At 37.0% G+C, this 17,405-nt stretch overlaps 2 protein-coding genes across 22 annotated transcripts in view; one reads left to right on the top strand and one right to left on the bottom strand.

Moving 5' to 3' along the window:
• Window positions 1–4,782: 4,782 nt before the first annotated feature.
• gphb5 (glycoprotein hormone subunit beta 5) lies at window positions 4,783–7,686 on the bottom strand. Of its 3 annotated transcripts, none has more exons than XM_026224938.1 (4): window positions 7,640–7,686; window positions 7,386–7,435; window positions 6,458–6,656; window positions 4,783–5,185 (listed from the first exon to the last, which is right to left on the bottom strand). In XM_026224938.1, the coding sequence occupies exons 2-4, from the start codon at window positions 7,412–7,414 to the stop codon at window positions 4,994–4,996; spliced, it is 420 nt and encodes a 139-aa protein (XP_026080723.1). In that variant the 5' UTR covers window positions 7,415–7,435; window positions 7,640–7,686; the 3' UTR covers window positions 4,783–4,993. The 3 variants fall into 3 exon arrangements, with proteins under 3 accessions (XP_026080723.1, XP_026080721.1, XP_026080722.1); XM_026224936.1 differs by lacking the exon at window positions 7,640–7,686 and adding an exon at window positions 7,504–7,612; XM_026224937.1 differs by lacking the exon at window positions 7,640–7,686 and adding an exon at window positions 7,549–7,602.
• A 1,411-nt stretch (window positions 7,687–9,097) lies between these two features.
• The window catches only part of syne2b (spectrin repeat containing, nuclear envelope 2b), a 92,126-nt gene continuing 83,818 nt past the window's right edge, over window positions 9,098–17,405 (top strand). For 12 of the 19 annotated variants that reach the window (XM_026223697.1, XM_026223689.1, XM_026223693.1 and 9 more), the window contains exon 1: window positions 16,400–17,165. In XM_026223697.1, coding sequence (XP_026079482.1) covers window positions 16,889–17,165 — 277 coding nt within the window. In that variant the 5' untranslated portion in view covers window positions 16,400–16,888. The other 7 variants (XM_026223703.1, XM_026223700.1, XM_026223695.1 and 4 more) reach the window with 4 other exon arrangements.

Raw genomic sequence — 17,405 nt, 5'->3', positions numbered from 1 at the left:
ATTTATATATATATATATATATATATTTATATATATATATATATATATATATATATATATATATATATATATATATATATATATATTTATATATATATATATATATATACACACACACATCTAAAGAAATTAAATCTTTTATTCTGCAAGCATGCACAAAATGTATTAAAATTGTCTTTTACATTGTTACAAGAAATGTGGTTGCACTTTATTTTACAGTACGTGTACTTATAGTGTACTTACAGTTTAATTATCTAAGAAAGTCCTGGTAATACAAGGTATTACAAACTACATGAGGTAGGGTTAGGTTTAGGGGTAGGTTCAGGGTTAGTACCAAGTTATTACATAGTTGTAATTACTATAATAAGTACATAGTATGTACATGAGGAACAGGACTGTAAAATAAAGTGCTACCAGAAATGTCTTTTAAAACATTCTATTTAATTACTGTATAACTTCTATTTACTTTATAAACTATTTATTAAAGAATCCTAAAAATATGAAATATTAATATTAAGCAGCATGTTTTCAACATTATTAATAAATCAGCAAATCGGCATAGCAGAATGATTCTGAAGGATCACATATTGTATTTATTAGAATTTTTTAATATTTACTTTTTTTGTCATAATTTTTCCTTTATTTATTTTAATCATTATCATATGTTCCATTTGTTTTCAGGTAGCAGAGAGTTGAAATGAACCTGCACAGGTTAAGAGTGCAGCTCTCTGTATTACGGTCCTGCTGGTTTGATCCAGTTCTCTACAAAAGAAAGACAGATGAAGCTCTCGGCTGAAGTCAATTTTCAGGTAGATGTGCTGCAGCTCAAGCCCTCAAGATTCTGTTATTACAATCCATTTATCTTTCACTCTGTCTCTCTTTTTGCTGAGCTTGCTAAAGATCTGGGATTGGCCTGGTTTTAAAATATCAGTTTTGTGCTTTTATATTCTTTTATATACTCACACACACATATTGTTATACACAAATATTGTTTCACAGATACAAGCCCATTTCAGTAGTAATGTGTGTTTGTGAATGTAAAGCCAAAGACTGTGCTGTGTAGAATTTAACATGAGGTCTGCCTTCTGTGTACTGAATAGTCTCAGTTTTGCTTGGTCTCACGGTCTTAAGCTGTTGACACATTTAATCAGGAGAAAGACCAATGGGTAAAGGGTTTTTCTAGTTAGCATAGTTAGCCAGTTCTAGTAACTACAGTAACTACTGTACCAATGCTTTCAGTATTGACAACCATTTTGAAGTCGATTTATATTGCAATGACGATGAATGAAAACTATCAGATTCTTATTGATCAGGTTGTCTAGATATCAGACAATTCTCTGTAGCAATGTAGCTGCTTGCAAGCTAATATTACAAGATCACATGGCCCAACTCTCCTTTTCTTGTCACTGTCAGTCTCTTTGTGATTTGAAAAAATGTGTATTGAAACTGATAGCTGTGTAAGCTTTAAAATAAATTAAGCATTGCAGTATAGGAACATATTTATACAATCACTGCTTTTCAAAAAATGGATAAGCTTTGATGTTTATGAGAGTTCAGAATGTGGTTATCACAAACATTTACATTATGATTTAATTTGATACTTTGATAGTGCAGATATAGTATTTAAAAAGACCAAAAATGAATGAACGAAAAGGTTTCAGACAATGTTGTGTAAAACGACTATACAGTGCTTCCCATCATTTTCTCTCTTGTTTATTTAGAAGCTCATTTGGTTGGATCTGTACCTGTCAGCTCGAACGCCTGGAGTTGTTTGAAAGAGCTTGTCTTGTCCATGAGTAGGGCCAGATTTAGACTTTGTTTAGTTGACAGTTAATTGAATGGAAGTGATTTGACAGAAGGGTAATTTTGGCAATTAATCTGGGCCAAAGGCAGTATTGGGGGAGGTTTGACATTTCTGGGAATGCTGGTGAATATCGTACATGCCAACATTACCATAGCAGCAAAATCTCTGGCAACAACATTGTTCAAAAACAAGGATAGACTATGGCCCTAAGGCATCCGCCTTTTTGGAGGCCCCCTCTTGTACCCCCACACACAGTTTTTGCCAAGGAGCTAAAAATGGGGGGAAAATGTATCTTGTTACTGCGATTTAAAATCACATATTATTGCATGATTAAAAATTAAGAATTTGATTTAAAGGGGGGGTGAAATGCTATTTCATGCATACTGAGTTTTTTACACTGTTAAAGAGTTGGATTCCCATGCTAAACATGGACAAAATTTAAAAATAAAGTTGTACGTTTGAAGGAGTATTTTTGTTCCAAAAAAAACCTCTTCCGGTTTGTCACAAGTTTCGGAAAGTTTTTTTTGAGTATGGCTCTGTGTGACGTTAGATGGAGCAGAATTTCCTTATATGGGTCCTAAGGCACTTCTGCTGGAAGAGCGCGCGCTCCTGTATAGCAAGGCTGAGCACACATTTCACTGATCAGAGCGATTCACTGATCAGAGCGAGAGCGTCGCGAAATGTCACAAAAGGAGTGTGTTTTTGGTTGCCAGGGCAAGACAACCCTGCACAGATTACCAAAAGAGAAACAGCATTAAGGGACCAGTGGATGGAGTTTATTTTTACAGAGCATCAACGGAGTTGTGCAAGTGTTTTTATTTGTTCCCTGCATTTTGAAGATGCTTGTTTTACAAACAAGGCCCAGTTTGACGCCGGATTTGCACATCGTTTATTTCTTAAGGATAATGCAGTCCCAACGAAAAAGGGTCACGGTCGTGTGTTGGAACAGCATGCGGTGAGTAAAACTGCTTCAAATATCTCTGTGTTGTTAACTTAGCTATCGGCGCGTAAGCACATCAAGTAAACAACATGCAATGTTGTCATCAAACTGCACTTTCCACATGTACAGCTTAAAAAAAAAAAAAAAAAAAAAAAGACGACATAAAGTGGAACTTAGTCCTTTTCCAAAACCGCTAAGCAAATATATAAAGTTTCAGTACATACCACATAGAGACGTCGTTTGCTGATGGTGCTCTTGTTAAATTTCAGCCTCTGGATCTGTGTCACAGCTTCCAGACGCTCTCAACACAAAAGCCTACTGGTGCTCGTGATTCTTTAGCTCCGCCCACACGTCACGCCTCTAGGCGCTCGTGTTTTTCCGGGAAAAATCGGTACAGACTATCTTTCTCTTATAAATATAATAAAAATAAAGACTTTTTGGAGTTATGAAGGATGCAGTACTACTCTATAGGTACTCAAGATTAACAGGATATTGAGTGAAAACGAGCATTTCACCCCCCCTTTAAGCATCTCATTGAAGTGATCTGAATTTGTGTCCCATTCTTTTAAAGAAACCACATTTACCTCAACATTTAATACAGGATTTTATAAGATAATTTACACACATTACAAAGTTTGGAGTTGATACATAAAAAAAAATTAAAAAAAATAATTTTATTTTAATTAAGTAAATGTCTTTTATTGTTATAGATTTTAAAAGGAAATGTATTCGTAAACTGTATTTTTGGCAGCCATTACTCCAGTCTTCAGTGTCACATGATCCTTTATTTTATAATTATTTATATAATTATGATTTGAGGTTGTTAGCAATATTTTAAGAGGTAATGTCAAAACTTTAATTTAATTTAATTTAACTTAATTTTTCTTGTGAAGAAAACACCCTATTTGTCCTTGCAATCAATAAAAGTAATCTGCGAACATTTGCGATTATGGAACTTAATGAAACTATATTAAACTATTGGCCCTAAATGTAACTTCCAGTGCAGTTCCAAAACACACAGTGTTCAGGTTTATAATTGGAAAAGGTAATAGTCATGTGGATCTGCTACTTAATACAATGCCAGAGGAGAGGAGAATGTTTTCACATCTTCACATTAGTGAGGTTTTAAATAATTTATCATGCAGGGACTTCTGGGACATGTGAACTCACAGTAACGCAGCATTTAGAAAAATATGTCTTCAGTGCTGCAGGATTCTGAGAAAATTATATATTCCCATTCTTGTATGTGATCTGCAAATGTAAAGTAAATACACTAAACTTTAAATGTTGAAAAAGTGTGTCTGGTTGGCCTGAGATGGAAAGTCAAGAGCAGGTGGTAAATATATAACTATAAATGACATTAGACTATGAGTCAGTGATTGAGATGAGAGTAGCACTGAGCAGGTGGTGGGACCCCCTAATGATTTCTTCATCACACATTATGGACATGTGTCATAGTCACAGTAATTTATATGGAAATACCATTCTGTTCAAAGTTTGGGGAACAACCTACAAGTCTCTTAGACTCACCAAAGCTACATTTATTTATTTGATTAAAAAAAAAATACAGTAAAAACATGAATTTTGCAAAATATTATAATAATTTAAAAAACTGTTTTTAAATGTAATATATTTTAAAATGTGTTTTTGAAAAAGTTGATATTTCAACAGCCAATAATGCAGTCTTAAGTGTCACATGATCTTTCAGAAATCATTCTAATAATCTTATGCATTTGATCAAGAAACATTTCTTATTACTATCAAAGTTAGCTTTACTTATATTTTAATGGAAATTGTGCTACATGTTAAGTCTTCGATAAATAGAGAGTTCAAAGGACCATTCATTTGTAATAATGTAGATATCTTTAGTAAAATCAGTTTAATAAAATTTTTAAATGCTACTACATGGGGATTTGAAAAAGTTTTTCTGTCTCAATTTAAAGAACAGGACAAAACAAAACAAAAAAATATGTAATTTAATGGCTAATGCCCTGTAGCTACAAGATTTTTTTCAAGTTACGACAGAAGACCACAGGTGTGGTGTTTGCAGTTTTATTCAGTTTTGCTCTTTTCAGGAAAAAAAAGAGGAGGAAAGTACAAAGAAGATGAGAATTTAACATACAGTGATAATTTGAAGGTAAAATCTTCCCTACATGTACATAAACATCAAACAGATAGATTTTTGATTCATTTTATTCCTGCAGTGCACATCTTTGGTGTTTTAAGTGGAGGCTGATTTCTCCAGCGTATCAGACCGAAGTGATGCATTCAGTGGTGCTAGTGAGGCAGACCCCACAGTCACACCGGAGGGCCACGGGGTAGGTGTAGGACGGGTCCACGTCTGCTGAGCAGTTTGGCAGCAGCACCGTCTCCAGTCGAGTTTCGTTGTAAGTGCACACGCGCTGGTGCGACTCGATGAAGGGCGGATCCAGGACAGGCTTCTGCGGCGAAGAGAAGGGTGTGTTTCAGAGACTTTTCATCTGGGCTACAGATTTATTTTTTAGATAGACTGTAGACTTAAAAGCATCTTTAAAGTTTCATATTTAATAATATACCGTAGAATCTTTAATTAAACATGTTAAATAATGTCTCAAATGACTGTTCCAAACCAAATAACATTTACTGGAAGTGAAATTTGTCCCTGAAGGCACTTTTTTCTTCAAAAATGAATATTATGATCTGACTCTTAAAACTGAATGGCCTAATGAGGATGATTTAGATTATATTTAGTTCAAATTTTGAGTACTAAAAGTAGTTCATAATATGTTTTATGTATATAGCACAGTTCCAGAGCTCAAGGACACTAATATGCAAAGATCATCAAACAAATAATACAGAGGATAATGTCAAACAAAAATACAGGAAATACTGAGAAAACCGGACATCTGAGGAGAAATATGTAGATAGGGCAGATAAAACGGAAGCCAACTTAAGAAAGGTAGCAGTCTGAAAACAAATATGTTTTGAGCAGCGATTTTAATTCGGACAGGAGAGAAAGAGATATGCTCTTATCAATAAATAAGAGCAGTTGATAACAATGTATGTAAAACATATTTTGCAGAAAATTGTCATGAACTACAAAAATACATAAGAAACCATTATAAAACAATAAAAACAACAGGAAAAAAGCCTGGCCTGACTGCAGTATTTTTCTCTAGTTTCTGTATTTTTTCCCTTTAAATTTATAGCAGCCCAAGTGGTTCTCAACTCCACTGTTCTGCACCTCTCTCATTTAAGAACACTAAAGAAAAAAAAAAATCTCAGAAAATTATTATTTGGGTCAAAATTAGTTCTGTTCCCAAAGTGCTTTCAACTGCTCAACAGTATGTGTAAAATTAAAAAATAATCAAATACTGCAAACACAAGCAATAATACAAATGCAAATTATATTGCAAAATAAATAGCATAATGTCTTTGGATTTTTGTGAAATAGTCAAACCTTTTTGGCTGCTTCAGTTTGTATAAAAGCAAAATCACCTTGTCTATTATTTTAGCTACTATGTAATATACAGTATATGGGGTTTAATTGGATATATTAGAGGATTATAAAACCATGTTAAATAATTGCAATGTCTTGTAATTAAGTATTATCATCTTGACATTTTTTATGTAATTTTGATTAAGTATTGATCATATTGCATGTGGGCTGCAAAAGCTAGTCTCTCTTTTTATGTGATTACATGTTTGTTACAGGCTAATAGTGTCAGTCTTACTTCCCAGGTCTCACAGCGTCCCCAGCAGGCGTCAGTGGTAATGTGCAGCCCACTGCATCCCGGCTTACGGGCCAGAAAGGTAAATTCTCTGACTGCACAGCCGATGAAACGCTTCAGGTTGAGCACAGAAGCCTCAGTATGAGCGCCACAACACAGCCAAACAGCCAGTGTCACACAGCATAGAGTCACAGGAGACAGTCTACCACAGAAAGAATAAGAGTTCATGATGAGGCCGCATGTCTCAGAAGAATGATTAACTGTTAATTGCTCTGTAGGTTGCAAAAAAATCAAGCAATTACTTTTTATTAACATAAGTGTATAATTTGAGTTGTAATGATCCATGAAAACAGCTTTTTCTTTTACTTATATAATGATCACATTAAAACTGTTTTGTAAATTTTTTTTATCACTCCTAGCATGCACTACCGTTTTTTGAGTACTTTGTTACTTCAAGGGTGCATTATATTGGCCAAAGTGACAGTGAAAACAATTATAATTCTATTTCAAATAGATTATTTTGAACATTATATTCATCAAAGAATAAAAAATGTGTCACAGTTTGCACAGAAAAACATTAATTTTCCATGTTATCAACACAGATGATAAAAAGAATGATTTTTTTTCAGAAGACTGATCCATATAAGAAGGATCATGTGACACTAAAATACAGCTTTGGTATCACAGGAAATAAATGGCATTGGAAATTTTATTAAAGTAGGAAATATATTTTACATTGTAATACGATTTCACAATTTTGGTTTAATTTTGATTGAAATCTTACAAAATCCAAAATTTGCATGTATTTTTTTTTTACTGTTTTACCCCTTAAAAAATCAATCATAAAGATTATTTTTTTTTAAATTTGATAAGCTATAACAAAATATAATTTCCATAAAGAGCTGTAAAAAGGAGTATTCAAGTTACTTACCGCTGTGCTCCTGACTTCAGAGGAGCCATAGTTTATTTCAATGACTGGATCTGTTTATAAAATAACAGTAATTAATAAAATAATTAATAAAACTTTGTTTCAGCAAGGTCAAAGATACCTGGATGGCCAGATGCAGCAAGGCTAAACTCGAGAGAAATCTCACTTCCAGTCCTGCTATCACCTCTCCTGAAGTTCGTCTGACTCTGAACTTGCACAAATCTGTAATTTATTAGAAACAGCACTGCCAAACCCACCTAAACACACGGGGCTGTCTCTGTTGCACCAACTTCATCCAGCAGTAATAAAGAGATGTCACCTAAGACTAAAGACAAACAGGGAAGGAGCCAGTGAGTCCATGTGTGTGAAGATTGATCCAGCCCCTCGGGCTCTGAAATCTGTGCACGTCTTATCTGCTGCTCAGGTACATCAGCCATACATCCATTAACTTAATGAAGAGGAAAGAACCTCCTTTTGTTCGGAGCCAACCACATGGAAGAGAATGGGAAACACATTCATCCTCTAATCCATGTATTCATTTATTCATCCATCCATCTTGTGGGCTGTGGTTAGTCCTGGCTCCAGGAGGTGTCAGGACAGGTTAAATGAGACATCAGGCTCCAAACAGTTAGAGTTTAGTCAGATACTTTCCATGACAACATAGTGTCAAAATCTAAGAAAGTGATTTTCCAGAAAGGTCTGATATAATTGACACCTGAGGAGGCAGGATAACAATTTTGCCAAGTTCATTTTCATTGAAAATCATTTTCTTTATTATATTCTTTATTCCTTTTTTTCTCTTAAATTAGAAAAAAAATGGCATTGAATGTGTTTGGATTTCATGAATGACAAACAGGCACAGAAAACAACAGTAGAACAGAAAGCTGGTAAACACATATTGCCTAGCTTATCATGCACAATACAGAAAATATATCAGCTATATTTATAAAAAATATAATTTAAAAAATGCACACAAAACACTAGTTTACCAGTTTACTCTAAATAATATAAACCATCTTCCATCTTCAAGTAAGCTCAAACGAACTTTTCTAAAAAATTATGCCACAGTGACGCCCAGTGGTCAATTTGGGAAGGTCAATTGTGGCAACATCTCCAAAATGCTCCAAAGATACCTGAAAAATTATGCATAACTGCACCTGCAAAAGCTGCTTTAAATGCAAAGGATGGTTACACTTAATGTTGATTTAATTTAGTTAATAGAAGTTAATTGATAAAGAAAATCTATGACATTATTTTTGGCGGCATCATCATTTTACCGCATTTTTACACAAATGCCTAAAACTTTTAACAGCTAGTAGGCTAAGCTTTGCAGGTGTGTTTCTGGATGATGATGAGATCAGATTCCTGTGGTGGTTTGAAAGTGAGTTCAATCGAAAATTATCGCATTTTCTAACGAAACTGCACCTACTTTTGGATAACCCATTTAATAATATAAATACTGATACTTTGTTGAAATCCAATGTTGAAACCTATAATATCGCCAACTTGTTTGAAAATTGCATTAACTTTTACTAAGATCAACCCTGTTTTTATTTCCTTCTGAGAGGCTAAAGCTTTCAATAGTATCATCTCAAAGCGTTTGTAGGTAATTGATCTACAGAGGGTGTTAATTTACTGGTTCGTCTTCTATAGCCTACTCCTTTAGGTCCACGCGCTGCCCTGAGTGGTCGTTATAATTAGAGACCCCCGGGGGCGCATCGGGTTTCACTCCGCCGCCCGGTCGCTTCTCCCGGTGAGCTCAGCGGGGAACGGGAGGGAATATACGAGCTTCACCCGCAGTAATAAGAACTCCCTAACGATTTGTATTTGTCGTTATTGTAGCCGACGACGGAAAACATTCAACACTGGTGCAAGTGGACATTTAAAGACCGTTTCATACTTTGCCTAACATGTAAGTAGAGTTTGAGTTTTTCTGACTGAGCCACCTTGACAAATGTAAGGTCATTGAATAACGCATAACTCAGATTCAATCGTTTTAACACCATGTTTATTTTAACTTATTAATTGGCTTTGTTGTTATTACATTTGTTCTGAAAATTCAAAACGTTAGGCTATAACAATACTATATTATAGCATAAATTCTAAAAAAAAAAAAAAAAAAAAAAAAAAAAATGCCACTTTATATAACAGGCCTAGGATTACAGAAAAGGCTCTCTGTTTAAAAAAAGTACTGTCGGTACTCAGATAAAGTCATCCCACGCAGTAGAACTGTGTACGAAATGTGTTTGATAGTTGATATTGATATTGACGTGTGTTATAATGTACTTGTAACGCGTGCCCGAGCCAGCGCTATTTTGGGCCCCACGCAACGCCCCTCTCGAGCTCAAGGCATTTCGTGTGTCAGAGGTCACGCTGGTTATTCCGGACCGCGTGCGGAACGCTTCTGCTGCCTGCGCATGCAACTCTGATAAATACTCATTAGATTAAACTGAAAAAAAAAAAAAATTCCAGTACTACTATTATAGAGATAATACTGTATATTTTTTTGTAATTGACTTGGTATGCATCTGTATGTCAACCTGCTAAGAGTTAATTACAGTTTTTATGGTCTATTAGAGGGATGAGCACTGTTATGATTTCTGTTATAAATATAAAAACATAGGTGGTTTAAAGGAATAGTTTGTCCAAAATAATCATGTTACTGTAGCTAGTTCTGGAAAAGCTTGATTAAAAAATTTAGTGGGTGAGCAATTCTTCCTTCTGGGTAAATAGTTATCTTGCCCAGTGTCATGTTCAAATGCAGTTTTAGACACTCAACTTCTTTGTGAGTGTTTTTGGAGTTGTCAGAATAGGCACAGTGTCATATGTTCTCATAAAAGAATTGTCTGTGCTCTGCTTAGGTGATTGTCATGTGGGAGTGTTGCGTTCTGTACGTGTGAAATGCTTTAGATGCTGTTGTGGTCAGTTCATGTGGATGAAGTTTCCATGGAACTCTCTTAGTCATTTAGTGTGATTTGACTGTGATCCCAGCACTTTGATTCAGACATAATGCACAGATTTGTTTGATCTCTGGGAATGTGTACGGTCTGTGTTAATGCCTGCTGTGTTTTTTTTCCACATTATTATGCCAGTATGTTAAATCTCTTTCACTATGTGTTCTCGTTCTTGTGAGTCCAGCTCAGGATAGCACACATTCTTCCACCCTCTGTTCTCTAACAGAGTCACATTCTGCTGCAAGGACACACATTCACATGGTCACAGAACAATTGATGCAATGACATTTTGCCGTGACATTCTGATTTGACTGTTTGTTTGAGAAATTTGTGTTTATCCAATACTCATACCCCCAGTTTCACAGACAAGGCTTAAAGGTATAGTTCACCTAAAAATGAAAACTCTGTCATCATTTACTCACCCTCATGTTGTTCTAAACCTGTATGAGTTGGTTTCTTATGTTGATCTTAAAGTAAGTTATTTTGAAGATTGCTGGTAATCAAACAGTTGGTGGTTGACTTTCATAGTAGGAAAAAAATACTATGAGAGTCAATGGCAACCACCAACTGTTTGATTTCGAGAACGATCATTTTTGGATGAACTATCCATTTAAGCTTAGTCCTAGACTTAAATGTAAATCTGAGCTGTTTCAACTGAAAGAAACTTGCACTCACTGATCTTAAGACATGTCTGTGCCTTTTTTTGTCTTAAAGGGTTAATTCACCCAAAAATGAAAATGATGTCATTAATAACTCACCCTCATGTCGTTCCAAACCCGTAAGACCTCCGTTCATCTTCTGAACACAGTTTAAGATATTTTAGATTTAGTCTGAGAGCTTTCTGTCCCTCCATTGAAAATGTATGTATTGTATACTGTCCATGTCCAGAAAGGTAATAAAAACATCATCAAAGTAGTCCATGTGACATCAGAGAGTCAGTTAGAATTTGTTGAAGCAAAGAAAATACATTTTGGTCCAAAAATAACAAAAACTGCATTGTCCTCTCTTCCTGGTCTGTTGTGAGCGTGTTCACAACACTGCAGTGTAGTGATGTCCATTTCGCGAATTAATCATTTGATTTAACTGGTTCACCAAATCGAGCTAAATCATTTGAAACGATTTGCGTCTCCAATAAGCATTAATCCACAAATGACTTAAGCTGTTAACTTTCTTAACATGGCTGACACTCCCTCTGAGTTAAAATAAATCAATATCGCGGAGTAATTCATGTACTCGAACAGTACACTGACTGGACTGCTGTGAAGAGAGAACAAACGAAAGATTGACTCGTTCTTGAGTCAAGAACCGGTTGCATCGGTTTTCAGATCTCCAGTAGTGATGGGATGTTCGGTTCTTTTCTGTGAACCGGTTCTTTCGGACAGTTCGATTCAATAAACCAGTTGAAAAAAACTGTTCACCGGTTCTTTTGTGCTCGACGTAATGGCGTCATTGGCGATGATTGCCCTTGATTCAAGCCTTTTGGATTACCCGCGCTCAAAACACTAGCACAGAATCAGTTCAGAATCAATCAACAAAAGAATCAGTTCGTTTCAGATGCGCTGTGTGTCGGTCTGCTTCATGCTGAATCACACATGCGCAGTATCATCAGCTCCTCAGTTCTCGAATCGGACGCGTCTGACAGAAACGGTTCTTGACTCGAGAACAAGTCAATCTTTCATTTGTTATCTGGCTCGGCGTTCATCTTCAGTTCTCTTTTCACAGCAGTTCAGTCAATGTACCATTGGAGTAAATGATTTACTCCGGGATATTTATTTATTTTAACTCAGAGGGAGTGTCAACCACGTTAAAAAATTTAACAGCTAAAGTCATTTGTGGATTAATGCTTCAAACGATTCAGTTCAATTTGGTGAACCGGTTAAATGGAATGATTTGTTCGCGAACCGGGCATCACTACACTGCAGTGTTGTGAACATGCTCACAACAGACCCGGAAGAAAAGACAATGCTGAACAAAGTCTTATTTTTGTTGTTTTTGGATCAAAATGTATTTTCGATGCTTCAAAAAAATTCTAACTGACCCTCTGGTGTCACATGGACTATTTTGATTATGTTTTTATTACCTTTCTGGAAGTTAATACATTTTCAATGACAGAAAGCTCTCGGACCAAATCTAAAAAATCTTAAACTGTGTTCGGAAGATGAATGGAGGTCTTACGGGTTTGGAACGACCTGAGGGTGAGTCATTAATTTTCATTTTTGGGTGAACTAACCCTTTAAGATGAACACCACTAATGCTTTTTTCTAAGGCATGTTTATAAAAATTACTTAATTGTTCTAATTTAACTACAGTATGGTTTAATCCTGGTTTAGGCCAAACCCTGTCTGTGAAACTGGTCGTTAATCTTTCATCTTTATCCTGATAAATGTAAACATGCCTCACAGATTCTGAAAAAAAAAGTAGAGGGTGCCATTGCTCTACTCATAGGAATTTAATTGTCATTCCTACTGTGCAGTACAATCAGTTCAGTTTCCTCATCAAATGTCTCTTAATACAATGGATAAAGTATTAAACAAACACATGAAATACCCTATTGAACTCAGTTATTTTTGTGTTTTATCAAAGTCCCTTTAAGGCAAAACCATGCAAATGACATGTCTTGAGTATTCTATAGTCTCTTGTTTCTATGACCTCTAATATGAAAAACCAGGCAAAAATGTTTCAAATGAAACTTTATATTCTGAGAAGTAGTATTTAGTTAATTTATTTGATGTCCTCAAATAAAATACTAGCATAAACAACCAGTAATAACAATGGAATTGCTATTTTCAAAAGATTGTATAAAAAAGTTATTTTGTTATATGTTATTGTGGCGAGTGGGGCGGGGCCGAGAGGCGTGGGAACGAGGAGTGAGGCCAGGTGTAGTGATTGGAGATGAGCTACACCTGCGCCCCACCGCCGGTCTTGAGTCCCACGTAGGAGATGGAAGGATATAAAACTGGAGTGACGACCGTGAAGGACGAGAGAGGACCAGGCCTGGGACGTTATTTTATGTGTTTGCTTTTATTTGTGCGCACCAGTCGGCCGTGAGGGGCTGGTGCGCCGTTTTGTATTTATTTTGAATATTAAAATTATGTTTTGATTGTGCGCCGACTCCCGCCTCCTTCTTCCCGATGATTAGGGCGTTTTTATTATTACAGTGGTGCCGAAGCCCGGGAGAAGGAGGGACGCGCTGCTGAAGATCCCTCGCCACTGTGGTGAATCCGCGGTGCCCTCGAGCAGGCGAGGTATGTGCCGCCAGGGACGCTCGAGGCGGTGGGCTGGAGCGAGTTGCCGGGGACGGGCGAGCTCGCTGCTGGCCGCCCACGATATGGAGGGGCGGCTGCCGTCCGTGAGGGAGCGGAGGAGTCGGCGCCGTTCGCCAGGGGGCCGGAGCCTGCTGCCTCCGCGAAGGAATCCGGAGGGGCAGGGAACGGGAGACTCCTGCCGGCTGCCCAAAACCGGAGGAGCCGTCGCCGTCCATCGTGCGGCGGAGGAGTGTCGCGCCGTCCGCCGAGGGCCGTCCAGTGCCACCGCCAGGCACCGCGGAGGAGATCACCCAGCTGGTGGAGGGCCGAGCAGCAGTGCGTCTGGGAACCGGATTTTTTTTTTTTTCCTCTCTCCCCTCTCTCGTTCTTGTCGCTCCTCCTTCCATCTCCTTTTCTCTCGCCTCGTCTGTCCTACCCCCAGGTTCCTGTAGGTCCCCGTGAGCGGTCCCCCCCGGAGGGAAGGGGGGGGGGGGAGTAGAGCGCAGTCTCGAGGGTACCCCCCGGCCTGCGAGGGGCGATTGGGGTATGTGGCGAGTGGGGCGGGGCCGAGAGGCGTGGGAACGAGGAGTGAGGCCAGGTGTAGTGATTGGAGATGAGCTACACCTGCGCCCCACCGCCGGTCTTGAGTCCCACGTAGGAGATGGAAGGATATAAAACTGGAGTGACGACCGTGAAGGACGAGAGAGGACCAGGCCTGGGACGTTATTTTATGTGGTTGCTTTTTATTTGCGCGCACCAGTCGTCCGCGAGGGGCTGGTGCGCCGTTTTGTATTTATTTTGGATATTAAAATGAGTTTTGATTGTGCGCCGGTTCCCGCCTCCTTCTTCCCGATGTATATGAAGCTTTATTATTGTTACAGTTATAAATAATCAGCTCGACAATATTGTATCATATTTCTGTAAGTCTAGTATACCCTTCTTATAGAAATGCTTCCCTAAATTACAAAACAAGCATTTAATAAAAGTAAAAAAGAAATGCATAATAGAAAGGACCCTGTGTCAAAGGAATGTTATTATTAAATAAAGATATACAAGAATATTTAAATCTTTTTCAACCTAAGAAAAAAAATTAACTCAAAGGTTCTTTTGGAGAATCAAAAATAGATCTTATATGGTATCTGTGAAAACATCATTTTGTAATAACACCTTTATTCTTCAGCGTGTAAACCTGGATGGCTAAGACATCATCTGTCCTCTCCACAGTTGCTGCAATGCCTCTGGTTGTTCTCAGCTGACCTCTCTCCGTGGGAACCATGACGTCACATAGGACGACCGGAGACCTGCCCGATGAACGTGGCTCACTCCCACTTGACATTGATGATGTCCACATACTACTGCAAGGTCAGATTGAAGATTTGATCGAGCATAAAACTAAAATAAAATGTTTCTCATATGTGATTTGTTGTGTCATTATCTGTTATAGGTTTGACGGTATCATAATGTATACATTGCAATAATTTTCACTTCTTGTTTGGACTTCATGGATGATTATATTACTTAATTCATTCATTAATTCATTCATTCATTCAGCAAATCTGTTTATTCAAAAGCAGATTAAAGTGATTTATTGGTGATGCCAAATGATATGGGTTAAAATCTTTCTCTCGATCTCTCTCGCACGCATACATACACCCAAACACATTATGCTATGGTATTAAATCAATGACTTAAATAAGACATAAATAATGCATGGTCATGTTTTTTGCAGATTGTTTGGTAACAGACAGGTGTAATTAAAGTTCTGTTGCCCTGAGTCATGAAGAGCTGCACAAAAGTGTTTTTCTAGAATACAGGGTGTGGGTTATTCATTTTTGTATCTTCACTGTCTCTGTTGCAATGTCTTTGTTGTTGTTTTGAGAGTAAAGTAATAGGGCTGTGCAGATAATGAATAGTTCACCCAAAGATTTAAATTTGCTGAAGATGTTCTAACCCTCAAGGCCAAACATGTAGATGAGTTTGTTTCTTGATTGGAAAAGATTTGGATAATTTTAGCATTACATCACTTTCTCTTGAGTGGATTCTTTGCAGTGAATGGGTGCCGTCAGAATGACAGTTCAAACAGCTGATTAAAAACATCACAATAATGTACAGGTAATCAACACAACTACAGTCCATCAGTTAACATCCTGTGAAGAGAAAAGATGCTTTTTTAAGGCATTTTCTTGCTTCTGGCCAAAATATCACCCCACTTGATGATAATGATTTGTTCAGTGGAAAAGTCCTCCCCTGTTGTCCTCTTAAATCAAATTCCAGCAACACATTTGTTTAGAACTGTTTGGGACTGTTTTTTTTCACTGGTAAGTGGTGCTGGATCTGTCCATAATTCTCTCCTGATTCAGAGAGGAGTATAGTTTCACAGGAGAAACCCATATTATGGATACAGGCCTCATATTTTAACCAGAAATACTGGTTTATTATTGTTCATTCATGGACTAGAGTCATTTGGATTACTTGTTAATTTGATGTTTTTATCAGCTGCTTAGATTTCATTCTGATGGCACCGATTTGGGGGCAAATGATGTGATGCTAGATTCCTCCAAATCTTTTCAAATTAACAAGAAAACTAATCCACTTTCCAACTTCAAAGCAAATTTAATTTTTAAGTGAATTAACTTAGGCAATTACTTCATAAAAAACATAATTGCTCACTGCTTGTTTGTGGAGATGAGGGGTCGTTCATTTTCCAATGACTGATGTTTTAATGTGTTTTTTTATAATGTGTTTTCAGACGCTCATTCTGTCATTTTTAAATAATTATAAAAAAAAAAAATATATGACTTTGGTCATTTTTCTCTGTTGGTTTTCTGAAATTTAATAAAAAATGTTAAGTGTAAATTACTAAAAACTGATAGCAGGAGAAATTGTGTTGCAAAATATTCATTTCATGTCTCAAGAATCACTGAATAATTGATGTCTTGACTTGTTGATCACTGCTGGAGCCCTGAGGATACAGTAGAAGTTCATTAGGAGAAGGGTAAATCAACACCTGTGTGGACATGCTGTGTAGCATAAGTAAAAGGTGGAGCTTTTTTTTGAAACCTGCAATACTGGCACTGATCCTGAATTACTTCGCTAAAGGTTACCAGGCAAGTTGTGCCGTGTGTTTACGGTGCTTTTCAGTTCTACAGCTAACACATGTTCTCCAGTATTTCAATGCGGGAGTTTTGCACTGCTTTGTATTGCAAGATGAGGCTGGCTTCTGAAACATTGCTGCACACTTCAACATGCAACAACTGATGATAATACAGGGCTATAATTCTGGGATAGCAAATCTGCTGACAGCAGCATGGGTGAGTTTGTACTTGGTTTGAAATTTGTTAAAAATAATTTTGTTACTCTTTTGCAAAATCCTGAATGTAGACAGACCAGACCGTGTGCAATGATAAAAATACCATTTAGAGCATTTTTACCTGACAAGAATATTATTCTATCATGCACATCTGAACATCATTGTGCAATCACCATTGATGTCTCCTTAAAAGACAACAAAAAGAAGTTGCCTCATTTTGTCGGGGTTGAACACCCATCTGAGAAGTCTCGTAAGAAGAAACATGGATCACAAGGTGAGGTGCACATAATAATTTGCTATTCAAACTAATAGAAAGATTTTTAAAAATAAAATAAGTGTTCAATATTGCATTAAAAGCGTTCTTTTTAAGGTTACGGTAATCATGGAGCTTTCAGTTGTAGTAATGTATTTGATTTTACGTCACTATCACTATGAGTCATTACAAAAGTCATTTGTACTTCATATCTGTCTGGATCTGAATGAAGTGTCAGTCAAAAGCTGTCATCCATTTTGT

Source organism: Carassius auratus, chromosome 38 (genome assembly GCF_003368295.1).
Source record: "Carassius auratus strain Wakin chromosome 38, ASM336829v1, whole genome shotgun sequence".
Lineage (NCBI taxonomy): Eukaryota > Metazoa > Chordata > Actinopteri > Cypriniformes > Cyprinidae > Carassius > Carassius auratus.
Note: the sequence above shows the minus strand (reverse complement) of the source record. Positions and strands in the feature narration are given on the sequence as shown.